Raw genomic sequence first — 27217 nt, forward strand, 5'->3', positions numbered from 1 at the left:
ATTCGAGCTTTTCCTAAGAGTATGACATGAAAGTGCATGGTACTTGGACATTGATTCGAGGCATTTTCTCTACCTTTTTTGAACTCCCTTGCATCTTTGAACCCATAAGCATATTTCGGATAACTTAGGTATGTAAAATATTATAATCAGATAATTGGCCATTGGGTATATACCAATATAGAATAGATATTACATGTATGAAAAGAACCCCTCTTTACACATCAAGAGCAAATTTTACTTAAATGTGACATAATTTAAATACTTTGTAATATCAATTTACCTAGTGCCACATATGCTGATTCAATTTTCTTATAATCATCTCACTTAGGGGTTTTGCAGTCAGAGAATATCTCAACAATGGTGTTTCTAATCATCCTCCTATGGAGTTTTTAGACAAATTTGTATATAGGGTTTAGCGTTTAGGAATTCATTCTACCCAGAGAGTTTTCAGGGTTATAATGTCCTCTTCATCAGCCTCAGAGAAATGCCTCTGTCTCTATATGGTTGCCAGCATCGCTGAAAAGAATTTACCCAACTTAATCCATAATACATGGAATTCACCCTAAGAAGGTAAGATACATACTTCCCCACAAAACACTAGCGATTGAGTGATCATCACACCTAACAGCAGAAAAAACAATTTCAATCTTCTTCGCTAGCAAGCCTTAATCAACAAACAAAAAAACAAAAAAGGACTAATTCTTGTTAATCAGCATCACAAATCTGTGGAGAATTGCCAAATGGGTCGACTTCTAGAGGCATTAAGATGAGCTTCGCGGACTCTCTTTTCTGTATGCAAGAGGAGGAAATACGTAAAATGCAATGTGATTGCTGGGCTCAATATTGCAAGCATGCTGGGAACTCTGGAGTTATTAAGATGAATTTCATGGACGGTCTCTTTTTTGTATAAAACAGGAGAAACTGGGAAAAAATGGAAATCAGGCCACAGAATGCTGCAAGCTTGCTGGAATCTGGAGTGACTACGATGAGCTTCATGGACAGTCTCTTTTCTGTAAGAAACAGGGGGGTAATGGCAAAGCTATGCCAAACAATAGTGCAAGCATGTAGCAGCCAATGAAATGAAGCAGATTAAAATTCCCTACAAGAGAACCGTAAAGTGAATTGTCTAGAACTGAATCGAGAGCGCATCGTCCGGGTGATTCAGCTTGGGAAGATTTGGCAGAGAGTGAGTTACGGGTGGAGAGGTAGAAGAAGTGAAAAAAAAGGATGGCAGATGCAGCTCTAATACCATGTTAGATATTGAACTGAACTACTTCAGAGGAAGAACTGAACCACACCTTATATGACAAGATAAATACAACATAGAATAACTAAAAGGATTATGCTTATCATGCAGCAGATCTAAAACTTGAGAAAAGCTCAAAGAATAAGGAAGGGAAACCTTCGTTTTTCTTTCATGATCATAAAATGTTTTGTACTTTGTACTTCAATCTAAGACAAGATCAGAGATATTAATACATAAGAACAGATGATTCCCGCATATACAGAAAGACTCGATCCAGCACTCAGCAACTCCACCTCATACTAACAGAGAAAAAAATATTGTACTCCTTTTCACAGAGCATTACCATTATAGATATATATAGAAGATCAAAAAGAACAACCAACCCATCGACATACTTTTAACAGAATTACCATCCAAAATTACCCTGATCTGAGATTACTACTCTGCCCACTTCAGCCTTTTCTTGCTCTTTCCGTGCTGAATTGGTCGTCCCATTTCCTCAGGTCAAAATTCTCCGGCATGCCTCTATGCGCCCATCGACTAGTCTGCACTCTAATGCAAGCACACACTATGAAAAAAATTGATAATCTTCCTTGACGTCTACCCAGTGGCCTTCAGGAGATCTCCATGAAGCTGATCGTTCTGTAGTTCTACCAATTGACCCTGCAATTACCAGTAAAACAATATCAAGATAATTGACACAGTAATCCAGTTCTCTGGAAGGAAGATCGCCAGAAGTTCAATTCAATTGACTACAATCACAACGGGCAGTTATCAATAAGAAATGCTTCAATGGAAATCACAGATTTGAGCAAATTGTTATCAATTTGTAACCGTTCTCTATATCTATACAGCTTATCCTCAATCTTTTGAGTCCCAATGAATTTGCTGAAGAAGGATAGGATGATCATCTTTCTATCAGTAGATACTAGACAAGATACTCAGCACAATGTAATAGTAACAATAGATAATTACGATTACAACTAAATATGAAAGTAAGTCAATGCATAAAAAAAATCAAAATTTCAAAATTTCCTCCTGCAAAACAAGAAGATTACAGGACCAAAAATAAATATCTCACTGAACATGGAAAAACAAGTAAACCGTAACTGTTACAGGCACTTCGTGCAAACAGAAAAGATTGCATAATTTTATATATAAGCCGAAGGAAATCATCACAGAAACATTCTCGTCATATTAAAAAAAAAAAAAAAAATCAGCTAAAAGGATCATAAAAAATCATGAGATCTTCCATTCTTTTTCATTTTCTTAAAGAAGAAGACGATAGTTCATTTCAAGTCAAACAACTAAAAAAACAGAGCATTTCCAACAATTGCATCAAAGACCGCCACGTAACGGTCCAGATCAGAATTCAGTCCGCCCACAAAAAAACAGCCTTCCACACGAGCAAAACGAAGCGAATCCAAATCAAGTAACCAGCACACGAAAGAGAAAGAAAAACAGTAAAAGATGGAGAAGAAGAAAACGATCCTAACCGGGGGATCGACCACTTTGCAATCGGGGGGCGTTTCAAAGAGCGAGAGGGAGAACTGCTTGTAAATAACTCCAACGTCAAAGTAAATGATGCCGGAGCTGGGAATATCGACTCGGATGCCCTTGACCGGAAACCAGAGAAACAGCTCCTGCGCGGAAATCCCCGAGAGCGCTCCGATCTGCCCGTAGCTGAGGTCGCCGGAGACGTTCCGCTCGTAGTGGACCTCGTTCTCGAATTTCGCATTGCAGGAGTGGTCGAGGTGGATCTCGAAGTGTCCCTTCTCGTCCACCACAAAGTTCCTGATGCCCTTGGGCAGCAGTCCCATCGGCAAGCCGTGAGATTTCAGCACATCATATATGGAAGAAAAAGATGTCGCGGAGGGAGAAGAAGAAGAAGAAGAAGAAGAAGAAGAAGGCGCAGACAGCGATAGAGTGAAGAGAAAGAAGAGGAGGAGAGAGAAGGGTAACATTTCCTTTAGAGAGAGAGAGGAAGCAGGAGAGAGGAAGCAGGAGAGAAGATGTAGTAAGCGCTAGCGGCGACAGAGGAGAGAGAAACAAGAGAGAGAAACAAGGGATCGGGCTGGCAGCGAGAGGGCAGTAAGACGGAAGAGGTGGAATAAACAATAATTGGAGGCTAGTGAGTGGGGTCTCGCGTTTATTTTTCAACTTATCGTATCGTGATTTATACGATAATTCGCTCAACGGAGTCGATCATCTCGTCAACTCCGATTTTTGTTTGTTTGTACTTTGTACAACTCTCTGTGGGACCGCATATTTCCTTGTCCCTTTCTGTGGGGACAGAGATGAACGGTGCAGATTAATGTGTCCTCATTTTTAATATTTTTGTGTTTGCTCTTCGTTACTCGGACCGACCCAGATATTAATCACGGTCCATTTCTTACCAGACCCTGGTCCGCCCACCAATTCTATAACATTTCATAATATTTAATAATATTTTTTTTCCTCCGATTGACAAGTCGCCGGCGCCAACTTTGGCCAGAAAGGCGGTTCATGATTGAGAGAGAGAGAGAGAGAAGGCAGAGCATGTGAAGAGAGAGAAAGGGCTAGACTTGGTTGGGTGGCCGATCATTATAGTTTTGTCTCGGCATAATTTCACATGGGCCCCATCTTAACACATGCACTCGAGCAAACAGCTGCTTCTAAGTTTAATAATACCAAATCTTCATTGTCGCAATCCAGACCATAAACACCGACCGTGGCATTTCGGTAGTTTTATCGCAGCCGTCTCAGAGCTGGTCGAATCTACGGTCGAAGCGGTGGGATATAATAATCGCGTCCAGCAGGCCTCGTGGGACGATTTCTCGGCTAATTATCGCGATATGCGGACGGGGAACAACAGATAAACATGGAGATTTTCTGATTTCAGTTTTCTTTTCCCGCCAGCTGTCTCCCCGCAATGCCCGCGATGATTGGTGAGGTGGAATGCTTAGGTGGGGCCAGTTTTGTTCCGCTACCGATCTCTCGTGACCGTCACGTTCCAGTAGACGTACTCTGGGGGGGAGGGAGCTCCATACATCCGATTGAACCGCCCGATTCTTCAATCAACTACTAGGAAAGCAACGGGTTCGTCACGGATGGTCGAGATCGTGTTACGAGACGGTTCCACCGAGCTCCATACTGTTGTATAAACCATAGGGATACAAGCGGGTTGAGTTTATGGGAAACGCAAGGACAAGCAGATAATTTCCCTCAAGTCCCTTTCTGAGTCGTCCAGTCAATTGAGAAAATAAAAGCAGAGTCCAGCCACAAGTGCTACTCAACCACCCGCCATGTAGTCTTAATGGAGGCGTGCCATTTGCAAATCAAACCATGATTTGAGCCCCACTCGGGAGATATCTAATAAGCTTCAATCCGTCGTTTTCCCAGGAAGAAATAAAAACCCTAATGGAATTGAAAAACCAAAGCGGCAGAAAGGGGAGATATGATGCTTAAAGGATAGTGGGCAACAAAGTAGAAATAAAGCAGTTTTTGAACTGGTAGGGGCTGTGATTCTTTTCCATTTACAATAGCTTAGAGCAACCAAGTTTTGTGTCTCGACTGATTTGATCCAAGTCAAGAGAAAGGGTTTTTAGTGCAATAGGGTACTCAATAATTCAATAAAAAAAATTACATATTTTTTATTCAATAATAATAAATCCATATTTCATGTATAAAAAAAGTTTTATTTATGATTCATATTCTTTGGAATGAAAATACCTACGTTTTCGGCCTATTAAACCAAGAGTACAATTATGTTGATCTTCATTATTTTGATGATAATTGGGTAGTTTGAAAGTATGCGATTAACAGTGTTATTAGTGTATTTTAGAAACAAGCATTCTAGAACATATATTACGAGGTCTATGACAAAAATTCAAGACAAAAAAATGCTCAATCATGTTGTCAAGTCAAAACTCAAAACAAAAATACATTAAAGGGATCAACGGAGATTTAAATACCACAGGTTGAGTATCATTAAAAATCTCAAAAACTCTAGTTATGTATGTTGGAAGTCAACCAAACTCCGATTTTTTAATAAAATCTAAGTTATAGAACTTTAGGGCATGAAATATTTCAAAATTATATTTTATCGAAATAATTTTTGTACAATGGTAAATCTCTTATAATAACTTATATCATGCTTAAATGTCAAAAATAGTACATTAGCATATGGCATGATTGATCAACTTACATGGGTTTGATCGATCATCTATAATGTAGTCTAGCATAAATACACGGTTGATCATTAATTTAAGCATGATCAATCATAAAAAATGTTACCAAAAGATTCTATAAAGCATGATAAATCAGGAGGCACCATGGTGGAACCAGTCTTGAAGATCCCTTACTTGTTCCAGATGGAAGCAATGCAAGGACTGGTGCAAGCTGCTTAAGCTGCTTGGGCTGAATCTACAAATTTATCGAACAAGATCGAAGGAACAGGAATGGTGTTAATCCATTTGACTCTTTTTCTGTATGTTCTATGTTGCGGGCGTTGGGCCTATATAGCTCTTTGGGTAGCCTATGTAACTTTTATTTCTGTTTTGGGCTTGAACTTGATCGATGAATAGGGCGGATTCGAAGGACTCCTCCGGCTGAAAAAACCATGATTTAAATATGGTCCTTGGAATAATATCTGACACAGACACCGACAAGAACGGCACAATCACGTATTTAAAATTGTAGTTCTGGGTTCGATTGATTTTGGCAATGCGATTGGACTGCTGGCCTTTTGGAAGTATCTGTAATGCTCTTGGCGTCGTCTCCTGACTTTTCTCAAGAGTCTTCAGAAATAGTTTCCAGTCGTGGAACAATTTCAGGGCGAAGTGAAGAACTAGATAGGGGCGAGTGGGTGTGCTCCAGGACGTACAAGGGAGAATAAATATTTCAGGGCGGAAAAGTGGTCTTACATCTGAACGTTGTAGGCGGAGAGAACAGAGGTGACAGGGCGAGACAGCTTTTCCTGGTACCCGTTGGTCGCTCACCTATATAAGCGAATGAATGAAACCCCCCTCACTTCTTTCTCTCGCAATTGACTCGGCGCTCTTGAACATCGCATACATCACCGATCTCTCCAACATTCCAGAACCCATTCTTCTGGAGCTCTTCCTGGTATTTTCCCCCTCTTCTGTTCTCTTGCTTTCGAATTAGCTACCTCATCGTTTTTTTTTTCTCTTTTCTGGTGGAGTACTTTTGTTCGCATATGTGGTCGTGATCTGGTTGATTTCATTGTTCTTATGGAGGTGGCCTTTTATGGTTGGTGTAAATTTTCGCTTTTGATCCTAAAATTCAGTTTCGATTGTTCTACAATTTGAACCGTGCAAAGACCCCTTGAATTTGTTATTTTGTGAGAGCTGGTTGTGTGTTTATCTGACTTACTAAATGGGTCCGCCTGTTTGCTTTTTGTCGGTGCTCAGAGTTGACTTTGTCTCTGAGCACGGGTTCATCTCGTTTGCTCTTTGTCGATGTTCAGAGTTGGCTTCGTTCTTTGAGTGGGTGTTCATCTTTGTGAGCTGTTTGTTGGCATTTGTGGCATCCACTATGATCATGAAAACTCTTTGCGGTCATTTACACAGTGGGTCACATTTCATGTCTTCCGAATGTCAGGGAGTCTGCACTTTACAGGTAGGTTCCTTAGGGGCCTATTAACAATTTAGATTTGGTGCTGTTTTCATATTTTTCTTATCTCCTTAGGAAGCGCTTGTCTTGTGAGAATTTTGGGTTAGATTATTTGGTGCAATTTCTGGTGGAAATACCAGAAATAGGTTAACATGTCGTAAATGAGCCTCTTTTTTTTCTTTTTTTTCTTTGCTTCCTCTTGGTTCCCGCATTCAGCTAGTTTATGAATAGTGGGCCATAACGAGCGTACAGTTTAAGACAAGTTTTGAGTTGTCTGAATCTGGAACTTTTTGTAGTTAGTTATTTCTTCACATTGTGTAGATAACAAGACGTCACTGCATATTCTAATATCTTCTGTTGGAAAGAAGATCACTGCTTATGCTCTCTGAACTGCGCAAGCCTCTTTTGTTAATGTTTAATTTTCTTCAGTCAGCGCATTGTTGCTTTTGAAGGGTGACTGTGGCTTCCTCTTTCTCCATTTACAACTTTTGGTGTCAACTGGAATTTGTGTGCTACTTGAGATGTACAACATAATGTTATATTTGCCTTATGTAGATAGTGAACCATAATGGAGGAGAGTAATTGATTCCTCATACAAGATGGTATAATCCAATGCAGTATTAGTTGAACTTCTCTGATTATCTTAGTTCTGAAAGAAATCAAGTGCTTCTTAAGTGTACTAGAAAGATTTATTTATCTTAAGTGTACTAGAAAGATTTAAAAAGTATTTGTCTTGAACTGTTTGATTAGAAAAAATTGGCATCCAAATTAATATTTTTTAGAAAGTGAAATGTGCTTCTGAAGTTTATTAGGAAACATTTATCTATTTATTTTTAATAAGTATTTGTCTTGAACTGTTTGATTAGAAGAATTTGGCATTCAATTTAATATTTTTTAGAATGTGTGGAGTGTTCTTAAGCTTATTAGGAAAGATTTATCTATTAATTTTTTATAGGTATTTGTCTTGAACTGTTTGATTAGAAGAATTTGGCGTTCAAATTAATATTTTTTACAGTGTGAATCATCACAAGAGTTCATGAAGCTTTACTTGTTCACTGAAGACCAGCGGAAAATGTGGCAGATACCTGAAACATTTTGTCGTCTAAAGATGTTCCACTTTTCTCTTTTATTTGGAGTTATCTTGATGCACCCAACTTTTTTCCTTTTTTAATTGATTAAGATTTAAAACTAAAAAAGTCCATTATTGTGGGTTAGCTGAATGAGTTGCATCATAGCTACTGTATAGCCCTTAGCAACAAAGTTGAATTTTTAGATGTGGATGTATGAATACCTTTATCATGTCTGTAGTCCTCTACCATATAAATCATTTGGCTTTACAGGAACTGATACTTTTAGAGTTTCTCAAAACCCCATAGATATTAAGCATTACATGTTTTTTATTGTCCCTAGCACCTGTTTGTAATGTGTCAATGAAACATTATGGACATTACAGGATCCTAACACCCATTAAAAAAAAAATTTGAAAACTCACTCAAAATAAAATACATGAAAAAGGCAAGACTTCTATTATTTTGATTTCTTTTCTCTTTCTTCTTAATCCCTTAACCAATGAGGACTAGACTTTAAATGGCAGGTTGTGTTACCTAACATTTTAAGGTTGACGCAACTTGCTATAGGGACTAGTAGGAAATAGTAAAGCGGTAAAGTATAGAATAACAGAGTCTGCTGCTGACAAGGATTTTGTTCAGCAGTGTGAATCTTTAATCTCTGATTAAGTACTTCTCTTTTGTTTATTGGCAATTGTCCTCTACACACCTGGCAAAGGAGATTGCACAATAAGATCTCGTAGGGAGACATACTAGTCAAGTGGTTGATAAAATTGTTACAGACAAAACTGCTGCAGAAAGACTTGGTTGCACTAGCTTAATCTCACTTCTGAGACACCTCTAACTTTTTTTCTTAAATGTTGGTCACACACACACTACATCAGAAAAATGCATGGTGTTTGATAGCTTGTGAACTGCACATGCCTCAAGCTTTCCTAGTAAGGTCTTTTTAGAATTTCTATGATCCAACAATATGGCATAGCGAGAGGCAGGCAGGAAGCAAGGCCAGCAAGAGGAATGAGATCTATAATGATGTTTCTGGCTTTCAAAGGAGGAAGAACATTGAGAAGCTCTTAGGTTCCCATCAACTTCCTAGTGCATACATAATCTATCTGCTGAATTCCCTAGTGTTTTCTTTGTCTTGAGTGTAGAAGCCAGAATGATAACATGGGGACTGTGCTGGGGTTAGAGGGTAAAGCGATTGAAAAAGTTAAGGGGCAAAACACTTGTTGACAGACCTCACCCCCTAATGCAACCTGCTATGGAAACAGCTCTGCCTACTTGTGTGAATCTCTAGTCGTCACTGTCGCAGCTATAGTTGTTCTTATCAGACCTGAAAAGGATAACACCTGATAATTATCAGCAAGGGTCTTGAATTAATTCAGAAATTTCTAACAGTTTAAAGAAATCCATTTGTTTTCAGTACACCATCTAGAGATTAAGAACTTGAGCTGGCCATTTCTTGAATAGATAGGAATTTTTTTTTGGAAATTAGTGTCTCATCTTTATGCTCAAAATAATAGCTGAACAATAGGTTACATGTTTGTAGGAAATTTTTCTATAATACTACGTATTGCCTTTCTTTTTGGTGTCGGCTGTTATACCTTAAAAATGACATGGTTGTTTTGCTTTTTTCTTTTACTCTTTAAAAGAGATATTTTATAAAAGGTTGGGTACATAACCTTGCCATAGGAAAGTACAATGATCTAAAATTAGTACATGAAATGATGACAGTTGATATTTTTTCCATTATTTGCAAACTTTCCACCATACCCTGTCTGAATTGCTGACTGCTATGATTACATTGATGGGCAGAAAACATTAAGTGCCGGGAAACTTAATGAGAGAGTTCTGAAGATGTTCATGGCCACTGGTAGTGAAGAAATCCTCTCTGAAATTCAGGCCCTTAACATCCAGCATATTATCACACCTGTCCTCCCCACCAGTAAGGGTCATTTATGAACTAGACGCTTCCAAATTTTTTAGTGCTCTCTCCAGATATTTCTTACATTCTAAAACTGTTTCCTGTAGGATGTTCAGAGAAATTCTGAAGCTCTGATTCAGAAGAGAACCACTGTTTGTGCATTGGTTGGAAATTTTAGACACCACTGAGAGGAGAATTATTTTAATCCGTAACTTCCTTGTAGCCTCAAAGATGTCTCTGACAGTCAAGGACGAAGATGTTGATATTGTGATTGCTGTTCTCCGGGCCGACCTCAGCATCTTCTTGGAAGAATGGCGAGTTTTCTTTTCCAGATTCCACCTCATAATTATCAAAGATCCTGACCTCAAAGGAGACCTCAAAATTCCCACTGGCTTCAACTACAATTTGTACACCAAATCTGACATGGACCAAATGATGGGCTCTGCATCATCATCTATCAATTTCTCTGGTTACTCATGCCGATACTTTGGTTACCTGATCTCCCGCAAGAAGTATATTGTTGCATTTGATGATGATTGTGTTCCAGCAAGAGATGACAAGGGTCAGCTGGTGGATCCTGTAGCTCAACATATTACAAATCTTTGTACCCCAGCTACACCCTTTTTCTTTAACACCCTCTACGATCCATATCGGGAAGGTGCAGATTTTGTTCGAGGGTACCCCTTCAGTCTCCGTCATGGGGTAGAATGTGCTTTATCATGTGGAATTTGGCTTAATGTAGCAGATTTTGATGCCCCAACTCAACTTGTCAAACCTCGAGAACGGAACTCTCGATATGTAGATGCTGTATTGACGGTGCCAGTGGGTACAATGATGCCTGTCAGTGGAATCAATATTGGGTTCAACAGAGAGGTGGTGGGGCCTGCGATGTTCCCAGGTTTTCGGCTTTCAGGTGAAGGAAAGAAGAGGTGGGAGACGATGGAGGACATATGGTGCGGCATGTGTGCTAAAGTTATGTGTGACCACTTGGGGCTTGGAGTCAAGAATGGATTGCCCTATGTTTGGAGGGACAAAGATGAAGGATCTGATGCGTTACAGAGTTTGAAACGGGAGTGGGAGGGTGTGAAACTGTTGGAGGAAGTGGTACCATTCTTCCGGTCAGTAAGGCTGTCACGAACTGCAGTCACAGCAGAGCAATGTGTGATTGAGATTGCAGGACTCGTGAAGGACCGGTTGGGACAAGTGGACCCTGTATTTGAGCAAGTAGCGAATGCCATGGTTGAGTGGATCACGCTGTGGAAGAATGTTACATCTAAGTCCATTTAAGCATCTGGAACGGACTCGTCTCTGCGGACATTGTTATGTTCTCCATTTTGTTTGTACCCCCAAAAAATGCTCCCTTACTGAATTCCTTGTTGTTTACCATGCTATGGGAGTAACTGTGGAGATCAGGTTGTCTTTGAAATCTTTACTTAAAAGACAGTAACAATAAGATCTAGATGTTTGGTTTTGCATTCAGTCTTCATGATTTTGTCCAGGCAAGCTGGGTCATTCAGAATTAGACAGCCATTGCTCAAGTGAGTGAGCCTGATGCTGAACCCAGTTAACATCCTAATGTTTACACTTTTTATTCGTTTTTAAATGGTTTTCTACATTTATGTGTTCAGAAGTTTTCTTTTTCTATATTTTTAATACTTGAATCTTGTTTCATATCCAATTTCAGTTTTCCGATCCTGACAAATTATGAACTCTTCAAAATTTTAGGGGACGAGGTATCTCTGGATTAGACGAATCTCCACACTCAAAAAAGTTGAGATTGATCTTCCGTTGGAAACTAATGACTTAATGTAAATTGGCTTCTCATTATTCATACTTTGGTTTCATGTTAAAGATCTTTGGTTAACGGAAATTTTCACTGGAAAATTCTATAAGAAGATTTGAGACTTCATAATATGGGAAGTTTCATAATTCCTATTTTACTAAAAGTTTTCCTGTTGAAGTTTATATAATCATGGTTGAGTGTATATTCAGATTTAGCTACTTTCTGATAGGTCTTTGTGGACGTTCTGAATGTTGGAAATTTGTGAGTTTTACGGACCTGTACATTCGCATCGTCTCACTTGTGTCTATGGCTAGGTTGCCTATCATATTCTTGGGAACCTAGATATCAAATTAAATATCTGTTTGCGGAGAAATTTTTTCTCGGGTGATCTCAAGTCATACAAGGATCGATGAATATTTATCTTGGATGAAAGAACCTTAATGACCCACATCACTAAGAAGTGCAAATGCCCCCCCTGCTGCTGAAATTTCCATTAGAGATCATCAAAATCTCCCATCGTTTCGTATGGACCAAAACAAACAACTGACCAAACTTCAACCCCTCAAATGCACCAAGATTAGAATTCCAGCAAGTTACTTAGAAAGTAATCCTCAACATTCTCAATGTAATATATAAAGAAGCTATATAAGAATGCTGAAAAATAGTATATTAGACTGCTCTCAGCTCCACCTCATGTTTCTTACCACAGGCAGCCTGTCAACAGTTTGGAGACCGTGACAATGGCTTTTGCTGTGGCCAAAAACTTCAGAATGATGGGTTGGGAGGAAGTGGCTCCAGGTCCACATTACATCTCGTCTGATCATTCTGCAAATTTGCCTTGTTTTTTTTTACTCTGACGATGCACTTCTTTTCTTGTCATGAAAGTCCAACCTTTTGCTGAAACAGTATTTACTAACTCTAGAACATCCTATCGGCCAAGTTTCTTAATTATATATTTACTAAATATTCACTCTCTGAAGTAGATATTAACACTTGAACCATTTTGTTATCCTTCCGTACGCCAAAAAGGAGTAAGCAGAAAAGATGACACTCTACTCAGAAAGTCTGGAAAATACAGCAATAGGCACAAAGAAAAGACTAGTAGAGGCTAACCCAGATGCACCAAAGATCCTCCCCTGTTGCAGAATCTGTCAACAAGCATATCTATTAAGCAGGTGCTGTCAGTTATCAACTCAGTTCATTCAAGGGTTCGCTTTCTGCCGCATTTATCTTTATAGCTGAACTTGGTGATACCATCCCAGATTCTTGACATGTAAAATGAAACTATTATACAGGTACTGCTCACATGTACACATTATTATGAACATTTGATGATGATGATCATAGAAAGTAACAAGTAATTATATCTGACTGCTAGAAGAGGATCAACCTGATTTAACAGTCTCAATAGCAAATATTAGATCATCAAGTTTAGCTCCTGTTACTTCTTTTACAACCTTGCCATCCTTGAGAATTTTGAAGGTGGGCACCACTCTTATCCCCAATTCTTTTGCCAATGGCTGCAAGAACAAATGAATAAACTGCTCAAAGCTTTGGGAGGGGAGAGAGAGAGAGAGAGAACATGCAACAAACATTGGAAACAAAACAAAGGGAGCACATGACCAACCTTGTTGTCTTGATTGCAGTCAAGCTTAAGAAAGACAACATCTGAGTGCGTCTCAGACAACTCCTGAAACTTTGGAGCAATCACTTTGCACGGACCACACCTGCACAATCAAGAAGGACACCACACACTCATTTAGGTTGTACTAAATTCACCTAATACAAATCCAGTTTTTCTATGTCCAGTTTTAGATGTCAATGGGTAGCATTAAGATAAAGAGTTCCACTATTCCTAGAGAGTGAGAAACTACAGTAAATAAAACTGAAGAAATGTTTTAAGACTTTGCATTTGAGAAATTAAATAGTGTTCTCAGTTGGTTTCAAGAAAAGAAAAGAAAAATTGATTTCTCGGTGGTCTTCTTTTTTAAAACTGTGCCTATTGGTATTTATAAATCAGTAAATCTTATCTGACTATGTGAAACCACAAATTCATGGAATTTTTTTTGAAAAGAAAATAAACTTATAAACATTGTGCTGCAGAGCAGATTCTATATCGTGCCTGAGCCAAAAACATCATTTTGTCCACAAATCCACTTCAGGATCTGACTTTTCCCAGATCAAAGACCTTAGTTTGATTATGAAAACTATCTGCAGGGTCTCTGTGGTTCAATGAAGACGAAAGGTTGCAAAATGTTCCTGGAGGAAAGGCTGTCAAAAGACTCCATTCCCCTGAGTAACGGACCAACCCTGTCTGAGAAAATAACATTCTCGTGGACTCTGAATCTAATTAACAGGATCAGTTCCAGGCCAAAGCAGCATTGAATCCAATAAGAAACATAACGATAGACAATATACTTGTTGCATAAGTGCACAGACATCTTCTGATTTACATTGCCTAGAGCAAGACAGTGACTAAGTGAACCAAAGGGTATTCATAAAAAGAAATTGACACTTATGACTTGTTGATACGATTGCTTGCAATCAAACAAAAGGGTATTCAGCTTCAGCCACTTGTGGCAAACACTTTTAAGCACAGACTGAAAGCCTTAACTTCTCTGCACAGGCCATAAACTTTCTTGACCTTGTTAAATTGCCTTTCTTTTTAAGCTTGTTCAGCAGAGAGGTGACCACATTATACTAACAAGCACCAAAGTTTAATCCTGTTGGATTCAAGATCTCAACAGCATCTCCATGACAGGTACTGACACCTAAAGAGCTGCAACTTCGGATTGATAACTACAAGTGGTTGTCAATAGGTCCTGAATGCTCTTATAAGGGAAAGCACTAACCAAGAAGACTAGGTTTGAAGGTCAGAAATCTGTCGTATGGTGGATTTTTGCATGCAGGAACGCAATCAGACACAAATACCTATTGCAGTGCTAAATGTAACTACTACAGGTATTCATATTTCTTCTTTCATGCAAAATGATGGGTTTGTCTCATGGACAAGATTCAACATCCTTGCTTTTCTCTTGATGGTCATTGTAGCATACCAAAAAAGAACTCAGCAACGAATATTAGCTAGCTAACGAGGCATTGCAAAACAACAGCTCACTGTCTCCAATGAGTACCCTGTTTTCCTTTCTACTTTTTTCTTTATTTTTATTTCTCCATCTTTGCCTCTTGAGCTAATGTGGAGTTGATATAATACACGTTTTTTTTTGCTTTCACCAATAATTCCTCTCAGTTTATCTTCTGAAGCTCAAATTATTCACTCTTACCATTTGTTAACAGGTCGGTACTACGAATTTAATTATGTCGAAAGATCGGGCTTCCGGACCCAACCTTATCACTGACACCGATCGTTACGTATGGCAAATTAGCCAAATTCCTCTTCACAAAGAAATTCCCCAGAAGCAGTAACACGTACTTGACTGGAACGAATCTTTACTGATTGACTACCAAAAAGTTACCCACTTGCCTCTGGAAAAATCTAAAAACATAGCCACCTACACTAAAGCGTCCCGTTCAACTTACTCAACAAAAACCTCCATTCTCAGAATTCCCACTAATCCCAAGTCCAGACCATAAAAAAAAAAAAAACAAGAATCAAGAAAGAAAAACAACATCAATAGGAAAGAAGCATACCATTGGGTGTACATATCAAGAACAACGACCATCTCCCCCGCAGCTTCAACGATCGGCCAGAAACTATCCTTGTTGACCTCCGTAACCTGCCCAACGACAGCGCCAGCCGTCTCCAAACTCGAACGCACCTTCATCCTCCTCCTCACCACACTCGTGGAAACCCCACATCTCCGGAGACGATCCGACAATGCCACCGAGGTCGATGACGCGGAAGACCACGAAACCGAAGCGACAGAACGAGGGGTAGGAGGTGTCAAAGACATCTGAAGCGCCATTTACAAAATCGAACTCCGAATGTCCGACTCCAAGCTTTGCGCCGCGTTCGAACTACTCCAGTTTCAGTGTCGACCACATAGATCGATAATAAATTATCTAAAAGAAAAAATGTGAGATATTTCTAAGGGTGCCGGAGAATCGAGCCGCAATAACCGGGATATTCGCGTTCCGCGGACAGGAAAGTGGGCCCACAAGAGATGGATTTAATTTTTTATTGTACTCTTCCTTGTCTGCTCCCACGTGTAGGAGCTAAGAACGAGGACCCGTCGTTGCAGTTCGGTTACGACCACGGTTTTCTGACCGGTCCAGTTTGAGACCCGGAGAAGAGTGAGACTCTTATCCTTCTCTTTTTGCTCAAATCTTATGCTACTTGTCTCGAGTCTGGCCACTCGATCTTACTAAATAATAGAATTTATTTTCTTTATAATATTATTTTTGTATTTTAAAAATAATTTTTTTACTCAATTTCAATATATATAAGTTGTCAATTTTTCTTAAGCTTAAATAATATTATGGGTGTTTTGTTTTTTAATGGAAAAATCACTTCTGGTGTTTGTTTTCACACTAGAAATAAAATTAAATTTCTATAAATAATAAAAATAAGTTTAAAAGTGAGAGTAAATCAAGAACCAGTCTGAGTACTTCTTGGTTTATATTTTTCTAGTTTCCTATTGGAGCAGCAGGAGACTCGTTTTCTCATCTTATTTAACATTTTTTAAAGGTAAGAAGAATAAAAAAAAGGGAAATTTTCTCATCCTTGGAAATGACAGAGATGAAGGAAATTTTAACCCAATAAAAAAAAATTATGATATTTTTTTTTAACACCTTCTTGTTGGTACAAACACACCCTTAACATCAAGTGGAGGCTGCAAATAGGTTCCATTTTAACTACTGAAAATATCTTACTGGCAAGGAAGGTATTTTTGGTTTATCTGATTACAATTAGAGAGTTAATGAAGACAGAATGATTTGAAACATTGAGTTAGTTTGCTTTTATAAAAATGCTCAGAGAAGCCTTATAATTAAAATTATAAGATTCATTACCATACAAGGAAAAAAATAAAAGAGTATATATAAAAAAAAACACAATTAATCTTTGAGGGGAGGGAAAAAATCTAACTCTGATGACATTTTAACCAAACTTTTTGTATTCTCTTTCACACCACCAATTATTTTGTCATACCCACTTTGGGAAGTTAACTCTAATGTTTCCACAAGAAAGAAAAAAAAGTTTTTTGTAAGAAATTCAATTTTAATACAGAAGCACTGAACAAGTTAGTATGAAAAACTTAGTACATATAAAGAAGAATATTATGCAAATCTACTGATAATTTCTTCATAAAACACTCAGTCTATGTAAAAGAGAATACCATATCATTAATGTTTATTTTTAACAAAAATAAACGATACCTATTTTAAAAAAAATTAAATCCATAAAATGATAATCCTATCTTGTAAAATTTCAATCTCATATTAGATAGTAACAATTCAACAGTTTAATCCAATGAATAACATAAAAGTCACTAAAAAGCTAGCAGAATCTACACCAATATGGATTTCAAAACCCCAGTGTATGGATTTCAAGCATAATGAATTACCTGCAAGCAAAATGAATCTATTAGCTTTCAAGTAACAATGACAGTTTGTTTTCACCCCAGATTGAAACAAATCCCAAGTAAATTGTTCTTGGCCTTAACCATGTTATGTAGATTGAGTAGAACTAATTGTATTATCTTTATTTGAAACAAGTACATTTGTGAACAAATTACAAGACAATTAGATGGCAAAAACTTGTTTCTAATACCTCATTTACAATGTTTTCAAAATATATGACAAAACCATCAAATTATTTTGAAAATGCAAATGTTTATTTATTCAACTTTTTCAGTCTTTTTTGTATATATGTATGTATATATGTATGTGTTTTGCATGCATATACAAATGTCTTCTACAAAAGCAAACTATCAGTTCTCTCTTCAAGTAGACCCTCTAGAAGACACTCTTTTTAAAAAAGAAAATAGCCGTTATAAAACAGAAAATCATTAGCTGGTTCCAGCCACATCTCATAATTGATTACTGAAAGATGACTCTATGTATTAACATGGACATCTCATATTGGGTGTTCATGATAAACTCAAGAAAACATGGCTATCTAACAAATGAATCCTTGAGTTTGAACTAAACTCTCAATTCCCAAACCCAGTGCTTCACATTTCATTGGAGTTACAAATTGATCTTCAAGAGTTGGAATATGACTGATGATTAGCTTTGATAAAGTTGCATAAAGCATGTAGCCCAGCATCTGCTATCAGTTTTTTTTTTTTTTTTTGTTGTAAATTAATGGAGAATCTGATTTGATCTGTTTGTGAAATCACATAAAACAATGAAATGTAGAGACTAGATTGGTTGAGCAGAAGTGGTGGAGGGATGAACAAATGCAAACTCAAGATAGCTATCAAATGTAAGAGAGAAAATTACAGAAACAAAAGAAAAAAAGAGTGATGAGCAATGGATTCGTACCTAGGTGAAAAAGGAAACAGAAAATTAAAGAAAATGTTTCTATTCACAGGCGTCTGGGATAACAAACAATGTAACTTTGGACAAGCGCAAAACACCTGACCCTTGAGCATCAGAGTTGAGAGTCCGCGCGGCGGGAAACGAGAAGAATTGCCCAAACCTTCCTTCAGCCCCCAGATTTCATGATTCCCTTCTCATTAAAACCCTAGTGTTCCAGAAAAGGAAAAAAAATTAAAGAGGAGCTCCATTTCAGAGCTCTTCTGACTATTTTAATGGCACTCTCGGTACCGAAGTTGTTCCAGGAAGACGAGGAAACCGAGACTGGAACGCCCATTCGGTACGTCCCCCTGACTCACCTCTATTCTGCTACTTCGCCTTGCATAAACACCAGCGGAGCCTCCATGTCGAAGAAAGTTAAAGCTCGGAAGCTCGATGAGACATTCGTCGCCGAGGTCGAAATTCCCTCTCAGAAACCCTCTCCGGTTCTTCGGGTTTATCAGCGGAGAGCGAAGAGGCCGCGGGTTGAATCGGAAGCAGGGGAGACCCCAAGAGACGATACTGAGAAAGTGGAAGTCATTGTTCGAGTGGACGATGGTGATCAGAATGTGAATTTGGATGACGAGGTTACGGAAAATGGGGAAAAGAAGACGGGAGAAAGAAATTTTGAGACTTCGAAATTGGGAGTGAATTCAAGTGATTCGAGGCGAATGTCTGGACGGGCACGAGATAAGAGGGATTCACTGCGGACCGGTACGCTGAAGTTTGTGAATGATCGGGAAAAACCGAAAGTGGAATTAGGTTCAACCTCGGTTTCATCGAAGAAATGGGTCGAGTAAGTACTCATACTGTTTACTTTTTTTGTGTTCTCAGTAATGTGTTTAAAACTCTAGCTTTCAAGATCGACCTTGGTATCAAGCAAATCTACTATTTTTTTCACATTTTTAAAGAAAAATTTGAATTATATTGGAGTAATGTCTCATACCATCATAATTATCTTACCCAAATTGATGCTATTGCAGGTTGAGTTTTGAAAATGTTGATCCTAATGTGTTTGTTGGATTGCCATGCAAGGTAAGTTCTCTTTCAGGAATGTATCCTCATTTCTCCTAGTCTGGTGCTATTTGTACTCCTCACGGCCATCATGCAGTGGGATCAGGGTTGCGGAGATCTTTCTTTTGTGTCTAACTTCAAACCCTCAAATGTAGGTATATTGGCCACTGGATGATAGATGGTACACAGGTTCGGTTACAGGGTATAATTTGGAGAGCAACAAGCATCAGGTATGATTCTTCATCATAATAATTTAAATGGGATATGTGCTCTTACAGTCTTGACATTTCCATGGTACTCTTATTAACTATCTTCATGGCCAAATGTGTTGCAGTGAGACCTCTTTAATCTCCGTCATTTGCGGGTTTGTCAGAGAGTATCTGTGTGCCTCTGCCTCCTTTTACTTAAATTTCCTCTTTTAAGAATCTGGCAGCTGTGACTTTATAGCCTGCGTGGATCAAACGGGCATAAACACAGTAGTCCAATTGGAATTCCCTTAATAGTGCACGTGGCAAGCTTACGTAGCCAATTCCAACAAATAGTAGTGCCTTATAATGTCTGGGAATTTTTAAAATCCCTAACGTTGTTCCGAAATCCTTTTTCTGAGACTTTTTCAAACTCCGGTTTATTTTCTTTGTCCTTGTTAATTAATTAATAATAATTATATATATTATTATTTTTAGTATTGCTACTAGTATTATTATTACTCTTTGTACTTCTAAACTTCTCTTCGTAAAGTTCCTGCTTTTTTCCATTCCTTGTAATTTTTTTCTGAAAAAGTTCGGAATTTAATAAATGATGTTCACATAGTCTTTGTATAATGGCCTAGTCTTCTCTCTGTAATATTGCTATGTCAACTACCCTGCATAATTTCATGATAAATGATAAGAGTTTATGCAATGTGTTTTGAAAAATGGAATGAATTTACGAAAAATTCATTGAGATTTTTTGAATTATTGTATACAGCAATTGGTAGGTAATCTATGCCAACTGTCTGTCAATGCATGAAGAGTGCTTCAAAACTTGAAGCAATCTGATGATCTCTTCTATGCGATTGGAGTTTGTGGGATTAGGCATTGTCCCGCTAGCTATTCTCCTCGTTTTTAGATATTGAATTATGATTTAGAAACAGAACAAACCAAAAAACCCGGTCAACGAGCACTAAAAGTAATTGTGGGATCTCAGCTACATATCTTAAAGCTACTGCTTGTTTTAGAAGCTTAGGTAATGCTGCTGAAAAGAGGAAAAGAAAGCTAAAAGACCTGGATGTTATGTTGGCTTGGGCACTATATGTTGCAAGAGTTCTGTAATGATATCCATAATTGTCTTTTCAACTGAAATACAGACACATGTGGCATACGCAATGATTCGGCGATTTTGCTACTTGAGCTGTGCATGAACTTTTGAACATTGTGTACTGGTCAGATACAATCATGTATGTAAACATGAGTATGTATGGCCATATGTTAATGAATATGAAATGTTGATTTTAATGAACAAGTTATTTATTACATGTTAAGTTAATTAATTGCAGAATGGTTCTGATATTTTATTTTTGAATTATAGATTGGTTATGACGATGAAGAGATTGAAAGTCTGATTCTTTCAAAAGAGAAGGTGAAATTTCATGTTTCTCGCGAGGATATGGAAAAGTTAAACGTGAACTGTGGTGTGTCAAAAGGTGATAAGAAAAGCCAGGATTACGATGAACTGGTTGCATTAGCTGCTGCTTTCGATGACTGCCAAGAGCTTGAACCGGGGGATATTATATGGGCCAAACTTACAGGTTTGCTTCGAAAGTTTTCTGTAATTTCCTGTAGATACAATGTTGTTGTGATGTTCTTCATCTGAAACTTTATCCTGATTGAAGTTATATCTTTGGATACAATTCTCTTTCCAAAATGAGCAAAATTTGAAGTAAAACTAGAAATGGCAGTGAAAGCCTTCATCTAGTCAGCTAAAATGCTGTGAATGTTTAGATTAATGCAATTTTTCAGAAGACAGATTCAAAACATGACTGTTTCATCCCTTAATTTTCCAAAATGAAACTGGATTCTTTTACTTTTCTTGTTTTTATTCTCATATACTGCAAAATTACATTTACGTCTCCTGCCCGCTTTCAGTCCCATGTCTCTATTGCTTCTATAGTCATTATCCAAAATCAGTGAGAAACTTAAAAGCGGTTTGTGAAAGATTCCATAACAGCAGCTGGAATCTGTAGCTGCATAGCGCCATGTTTCCATCTATATTTCCAGTTCATAAATACTTTCTGTTCAATGAAAATGAATGTTAAAATTTACAAAAAATGAAAAAAAGGAAGTTGCAGATGTGTGAAATGTCACTTTTGGATTCCATTTTCTTATATAGGAAGTTACTTTCTTGGCCTTGTGGCCAATGTACATTATTGCTTTCATTAACTCATCTGAGTTGATTTCCTTATTAACTTCTTCATACTTTCTCTCTCCCTGTTGTTATTTCTATCCACAAATTTTCCGTAAAGTGTGGTGCCTTCAAGTTAATTCATGTGCTGGTGGAACCTCTACAGATGATTGACTGTTTTTACTTGTCAAAGCCATTACTTCATTTGTAGTTATTCTTATCTTTATTAGGCAGAATCAGTTGTTTTACGATGTGTTTGTGAGCCATTCACAATTCATTAACATGGCATTTAGTGAATGTTTGGAAAGGAACATTTGTATGCTATATGCTTGGTTCATGGATGAAGAAGCTGTGTACATTTGATAACGTCAACTTTTTTGTGTCGGTTTTTTATAAATATGTTACTAGAAAAAATATGGACATACAATGTGGGCATGGTTGCAGTTGCAAAGTTAAAATGGGTTTATAAAACAATATTTCCATTTATATGTAAGTCTGTCACTATCTGTTGATTTGTCCTTTTATTGGTCTTCAATTGGCTATTCTCTTTGTTTAGTTCAGTGCACTTCCTGGGGTGCAGAAAGAGCATATAGTTCATTTACATTGACCAATACATATATGATTAGTTTTGATATGTATGCATTTTTTAAGCATATATGGTGGTTGGAGACTAGTGATAGTGGCACTATTTAGAGTTCATGTCATCAAAGCTAAGGTTTGGTGCATGTTCTTTTCTTGATCCAAAAAGTTGTTAATTGGCCAGGAAGAGGTGAAAAAGGGTGCACTCCATTGTAGTGATTTAGAAGTTTTCCAGATATATAGAAGAGTAATATTCTTGCTCTCTTTTTGCTTATACCTATTGAATATCATGGACAAAATTTTGTTTTACATTTGTGAATTGTCACCTAAGAGCATTTTGTGACACAATTTCATAAAATAATTTGTTTTGATCTGTTGACGACAAGTGGTCCACCAACCAAGCATCAGTTGTAAGTAAAGAAATTGAAAATCATGTAACTTGTGTAACTGATTAGGACAGAAAATATCTTCTAGTTACTAGAGAAACTGATATTTTTGTCAAAGGACATAATGTATATAATGATCTGGGCTTTATGTTCATTGTATAACTGAATGCAATATGGCCACACTGGTCTGTTTGTTGCTTTCATGAACAGGACACTCTATGTGGCCGGCAATTGTTGTTGGTGAGTCAAATGTTAGTGCATGCAAGGGTTTAAAGCCAATGGCAGGAGAAAGATCTATACCTGTCCAGTTTTTTGGGACTCATGATTTTGCAAGGTTTGCTACTGACATTCTTTAACACTATTGAGCAATTACTTTAAATTTCACTTTAGGTACCCAGAGACCCATAAATGAGTTTTATGGCTGCTTGCTTAAGCCAGACTGTCTAAATCAAACATTTTCTTTTTCTGTATTATTCAGGATTAGTATGAAGCACGTCATATCATTTCTTAAAGGACTGCTTTCATCTTTCCATATGAAGTGCAAGCAGGCTCGTTTTTATCGAGGCTTAGAAGAGGCAAAGACGTAAGTATATGTTTGAAATTTAAAAATTCTTGATCTTGCTGAAGGAAAACAGGTTCAGTCTTCTTGTTGAAAAAATAATTGCCCTTCTTTTTTAACTGATTGATCTTTTGCTTATTATTTTTCTATTCCTCATTAGGTTTGGCACAAGTTTTAGCTATGGGTTCAGTCAATTCTTGTCAATCACTATAGGGACTGCTTTCTTGATAACCTTGTAATTAGTTTCCGGTGATTGTCCTTTCTGATGATTTTTGAAGCCCTAATCCTTATCTTTCAGCTTTTGAAAAAAAAAATGCATGTTTTTATCTTGCTTAAAAAGTTTTTTTTTTTTTTTCAATTTCTTTTATTTACTTGTTGAATGTTCATAGGATTCAATACAATCAGGCACGAGAGTTTCAACTCAATAGTTTTTTATGTTTTTAATGTTCTGTTTTCATTTAAACTGCTTCAAAACGAATTACAAAAGATTGATTTTTTTGGTTATTTTTGACCTAAATGAATTGATAAATGAAAATTTCAGTATGAGCTTAGAGAGGAAATTTATACATTGATGAGATATAAAGAAAAATAATCCCTTTTTCACTATTATCAAAAGAAAAAACAAAGAAAAATAATCACCTCTCTCATTATTATCAAAAGAAAAAAAACAAAAGCAAAATATTCCTTTTGTAGTGTGAGAAGAATAACACTCCAGGAATTATGTGACTTATATTCTCTATTTTTAATAAAATCAATCTGCCATTCTGTTTCTTTATTTGTTGAAAACAATCCATTAAAAAAAGCGGCTCTGTGGAGAAGAATCATGGGCTGGGTTGATTGTTTTTGTTCCTGTCGAAAATTTTGAATATGGGAAAAATCCAGGCGACTTTCATGGACAGCTCTTTAATGAAACATTATGCCTATCTTGAAAAATGATGAGTAAATGCTCAAGATTATATGCAAGACGCTGGGGTTAAGGGTATTCAAGAAGGTCTAAGCAAGCATTCTTCAAACTCCTTACCACTATAATTATCTTTTCCTTTGAGGCAGATTCTTTTACGCAAACAGGTATGGTCAGTGCCTCAGCTTCTTTGAATCACCAGCCTTAGCGTGCCAAAAGGAGTTCCCAAATTGGTCTTTGACTCTTATGAACTGCTTCTTCACCACCTGAATCAGGATTGCCTGAGTGATGCATCTTCCATAATTGGGATCATCGTGTCATTTAGCAAGTTCTACAAGTATATTCATGTATATAAGTGTGGCCTATGGGTTCAATTCACTCTTTCTGCGGCTGTTGCTGTTGTTATCCTTTATGTCTTTCTCTTGTTCATCTTCTATGATCGTATTAGAAAATGTCCACAGTTTAAACTTTTGTTTATTGCCAGATATCTGAGTGAACAGAAGCTTCCAAAGAAAATGCTTTGGGAGCAAAATGGTATCCAGGCTGATGATGGTGAGAGTGGAAGTGATGAGGAAGAAGAAGTTGTTGATTCTGGTGAAAATATGTCAGGAGATGAAGGGGTTCAGGATTGCACCTATCCTTTAAAAGTTGGAGATCTTCGTGTGATTAGCCTAGGTGAGTTTTAGTTTCTCTTCCCTTTGTTCGTGAGAAGGAATCTTGTATATTTTTCCAAAATTTGCAACTTGAGATCTGCTTTTAGGTGCATTTGCTTTTGGATGTTGTTGACAAAATAAGTGGTGTTGATGCTTCAAGGAAGTAAGTTGAAGTAAATAAAAAGCAAATAAAGAAAAAAATTAAAAAGAAAAGATAGAAAGTATATGCTTCTTAAACCTAGACATTACTTGTTATATTCTTCTCATGAACAGTTAATCTGCAGGAAGAATTGTTCGAGATTCAGAACATTTTCACAACAAGAAATACATCTGGCCTGAAGGATATACTGCTGAGAGGAAATATACTTCAACTATTGGTACTGCATGTCTTATGTTAATTCTCTGCATTTCGTAATGGCTATTTCTCTGTGTGGTGCTATTCAGTCCATCAATTATACTTCTTTTTTTTCTTGCAGATCCTTGTAAAAGTACCTTCTATAAGATGGAAGTATTGCGAAATCCCCAGTCAAAGGGTCGACCACTATTTAGAGTGACATTGGATAATGATTTGCAGGTAGGTGTTTGATGTCCACCATGCATATCAACTTCTGAGGTAGCTGAGGTTTTTCCTAGAGTTTCTCTTATAGGCCCTAGGTTCAGCTTCCAACTCAGGTTAGGATTAAGGTTGGGGTATGGGCATGTCTAGCCTAAATGGTCTCATTGATAAACTTGAAAGGCTGATCATCCTAACCTGAACCAGGTAAATTTACCCTTCCAAGTCCATGTTATTTCTTACTGTGGGCGTTGAGAACCTGATGCGTATATTTGGTTGATAATCCCTTTTTTTTTAAAAGGCCAGGATTCTTTTATTCCTGGTCTGTTTGCTGTTTACCCTGGAACTATTCAGTCTTTCTATTTAACTGTTGCTGTGTTGGCTTCTTTCACTTCTGTGCTTGTGATCATCTGAATAAGAAAACCTCTTAGGGAAAGAAAAAGAAGAATATCATTCTACTGATGCATGCCAGAAATCTTTTGTGGCTTCTAGTACCTCAGCATATACAGCATGTACACAATCATTTCTGGGAACTAATTAGAGTGGACTTGGGTTTGTCAAAGCTGGTGTTGTTTGAATCTCTTCCTTCTGAAGATAATTCTGGCACTCATTCACTTGTTTATTCCCTTGTGGAATCGCGAATTAACACTCCTAGTTTTCCACTCCTCAGAGCTGTATGATTTTATGTCAGTCTCCTTTATTAATTGGTTATCAAAATCTATTGTCTTAGTTCACTATTCTCTTAGATTTTGGATGTGCTAGCTTCTTTTTAAAAAAGGTGAGAATTCACTAAGGGATCGAATTATGCAAAATCACTAAGGAGGCAAAGAACAAGAAGCCCAAAGAGCTAAAAAAATCAAAAGTTTAGCCTGTATCAATGTTGAATGGTTTCACCAACAACCATGTGTTGTGGAGAAACTTAGGGGTGGGCATCGGACCGGGTTTTTCGGGGAATCCGACCCGACCCAAAAAACCCAGTTTCGGGTTTGTAATTTCACCCCGCGGGTCGGTGACGGGCAGGAAAAAAAGCCAGAGTTTCGGGTGGGGGACAGGTTTTCCCAAACCCGACCCGAACTTGACCCACATATGAGAGAAAGATATAAAACGGGATTGAGTCTGGTCGGGGTTACGAGGATGGGGTGGGTCGGGTTTAAGTCGGGTTTACGGGGACAGGGTGGGGATGAGGTTACAAGGATGGTAATCAGGTTGGGTTCGGGTTTGATGAATCGGGTTTTTTTTCAGGTTTGGGTTTCGGGGTCGGGGATCGGGTTTTCGTAAACCAACCCCGACCCGACCCATGCCCGCCCCTTGAGAAACTTCACTTCTAACTAAAGAGTCAACAATAAAATTTGCAGTTCGGCTGTATGAGCGAAGTTTTAATCTCCTTTCCTGTCAATTGGCAGATTGCTGGATCTACTCCATCTGCTTGCTGGAACAAAATTTACAAGAAGATAGATTCAGGTAATGGCTCACATACGAAAGAAGGAGAAATGAGTGGAACAAGCAAGTCTGGTTCTTACATGTTTGGTTTCTCCATCAGAAAAATTTCAAAACTAATACAGGTAATCAATTAGTTTTTTTTTTTTTTTTGAAATATTATATAGTAATCCTGAATATAGCATTTCCTTTTTGTTAATGTTGCCTGTAACATGTTTAATTTCATCAAGTACATAGACCATCTTCTTCCATGTTCAATATGTTCTGCTTGTGACCAAACCATATTAACCTTTTCTTGCAGGACCTACCTGGTTCTGGATTATGCTCAAAGTCTACACTTGGTGGTCTATCATCTAAGGGTAACCTGGATCAACCAGCTGGTTACAGACCTGTTCGTGTTGATTGGAAGGATCTCGATAAGTGCAATGTTTGTCACATGGATGAGGTATGGAATTTTTAGATGCTGATACTGTTTTTTTTTTTTTTATAAAAATGATAATATATTAAAAGCAAACCAAGAGAAAATACAAAGAAACATTAAAGGGGACCTCCCGTTACAACTAGAGATTGGAGGGAAGACTCGAGCTTAGCAAAACCGTCAGCCAAAGAATTGGCTGAATGGGGAACATGGGACCAGCTACAA

The 27217-nt window shown here is 37.6% G+C and overlaps 4 protein-coding genes across 6 annotated transcripts in view; 2 read left to right on the forward strand and 2 right to left on the reverse strand.

The window, feature by feature from the left end:
- Positions 1 to 1383: 1383 nt before the first annotated feature.
- Positions 1384 to 3311, reverse strand: LOC137957212 (uncharacterized). The gene is made up of 2 exons (XM_068804962.1): positions 2743 to 3311; positions 1384 to 1909 (listed from the first exon to the last, which is right to left on the reverse strand). Exons 1-2 carry the CDS (start codon positions 3208 to 3210, stop codon positions 1847 to 1849), a joined length of 531 nt encoding a protein of 176 aa, XP_068661063.1. The 5' UTR covers positions 3211 to 3311; the 3' UTR covers positions 1384 to 1846.
- Positions 3312 to 5916: 2605 nt separating this feature from the next.
- Positions 5917 to 11323, forward strand: LOC137957221 (probable UDP-arabinopyranose mutase 5). Its single transcript, XM_068804971.1, has 3 exons — positions 5917 to 6352; positions 9742 to 9877; positions 10095 to 11323. The coding sequence occupies exons 1-3, from the start codon at positions 6242 to 6244 to the stop codon at positions 11135 to 11137; spliced, it is 1290 nt and encodes a 429-aa protein (XP_068661072.1). The 5' UTR covers positions 5917 to 6241; the 3' UTR covers positions 11138 to 11323.
- Positions 11324 to 12830: 1507 nt separating this feature from the next.
- Positions 12831 to 15632, reverse strand: LOC137943813 (thioredoxin F2, chloroplastic-like). Its single transcript, XM_068789250.1, has 3 exons — positions 15285 to 15632; positions 13261 to 13360; positions 12831 to 13153 (listed from the first exon to the last, which is right to left on the reverse strand). The coding sequence occupies exons 1-3, from the start codon at positions 15557 to 15559 to the stop codon at positions 13019 to 13021; spliced, it is 510 nt and encodes a 169-aa protein (XP_068645351.1). The 5' UTR covers positions 15560 to 15632; the 3' UTR covers positions 12831 to 13018.
- A 2564-nt stretch (positions 15633 to 18196) lies between these two features.
- Positions 18197 to 27217, forward strand: part of LOC137943793 (histone-lysine N-methyltransferase TRX1-like) — a 29716-nt gene continuing 20695 nt past the window's right edge. For all 3 annotated transcript variants that reach the window (XM_068789229.1, XM_068789233.1, XM_068789238.1), the window contains exons 1-11: positions 18197 to 18909; positions 19097 to 19148; positions 19283 to 19357; positions 20694 to 20913; positions 22682 to 22805; positions 22950 to 23054; positions 24416 to 24606; positions 24869 to 24961; positions 25061 to 25158; positions 26541 to 26699; positions 26876 to 27019. In XM_068789229.1, coding sequence (XP_068645330.1) covers positions 18350 to 18909; positions 19097 to 19148; positions 19283 to 19357; positions 20694 to 20913; positions 22682 to 22805; positions 22950 to 23054; positions 24416 to 24606; positions 24869 to 24961; positions 25061 to 25158; positions 26541 to 26699; positions 26876 to 27019 — 1821 coding nt within the window. In that variant the 5' untranslated portion in view covers positions 18197 to 18349. The remainder of the gene's footprint in view (positions 18910 to 19096; positions 19149 to 19282; positions 19358 to 20693; positions 20914 to 22681; positions 22806 to 22949; positions 23055 to 24415; positions 24607 to 24868; positions 24962 to 25060; positions 25159 to 26540; positions 26700 to 26875; positions 27020 to 27217) is intronic.

Source organism: Aristolochia californica, unplaced genomic scaffold, assembly GCF_029961685.1.
Source record: "Aristolochia californica isolate CCGP_79_NKW_82.1479 unplaced genomic scaffold, dmAriCali1.0.hap1 SCAF_1, whole genome shotgun sequence".
NCBI lineage: Eukaryota > Viridiplantae > Streptophyta > Magnoliopsida > Piperales > Aristolochiaceae > Aristolochia > Aristolochia californica.

Excerpts from the sequence above, each read along its gene's own strand:
- LOC137957212 (XM_068804962.1), bottom strand. The coding sequence starts at position 3,210 with ATGTTACCCTTCTCTCTCCTCCTCTTCTTTCTCTTCACTCTATCGCTG. Across the intron at positions 1,910-2,742 it reads GCAAAGTGGTCGATCCCCCG|GGTCAATTGGTAGAACTACA; the intron begins GTTAGGATCGTT and ends TGGTAATTGCAG.
- LOC137957221 (XM_068804971.1), top strand. The coding sequence starts at position 6,242 with ATGAAACCCCCCTCACTTCTTTCTCTCGCAATTGACTCGGCGCTCTTG. Across the intron at positions 6,353-9,741 it reads TTCTTCTGGAGCTCTTCCTG|AAAACATTAAGTGCCGGGAA; the intron begins GTATTTTCCCCC and ends ATTGATGGGCAG. Across the intron at positions 9,878-10,094 it reads TGTCCTCCCCACCAGTAAGG|TCAAGGACGAAGATGTTGAT; the intron begins GTCATTTATGAA and ends TGTCTCTGACAG.
- LOC137943813 (XM_068789250.1), bottom strand. The coding sequence starts at position 15,559 with ATGGCGCTTCAGATGTCTTTGACACCTCCTACCCCTCGTTCTGTCGCT. Across the intron at positions 13,361-15,284 it reads CTTGATATGTACACCCAATG|GTGTGGTCCGTGCAAAGTGA; the intron begins GTATGCTTCTTT and ends TTGATTGTGCAG. Across the intron at positions 13,154-13,260 it reads ACTGCAATCAAGACAACAAG|CCATTGGCAAAAGAATTGGG; the intron begins GTTGGTCATGTG and ends TTGTTCTTGCAG.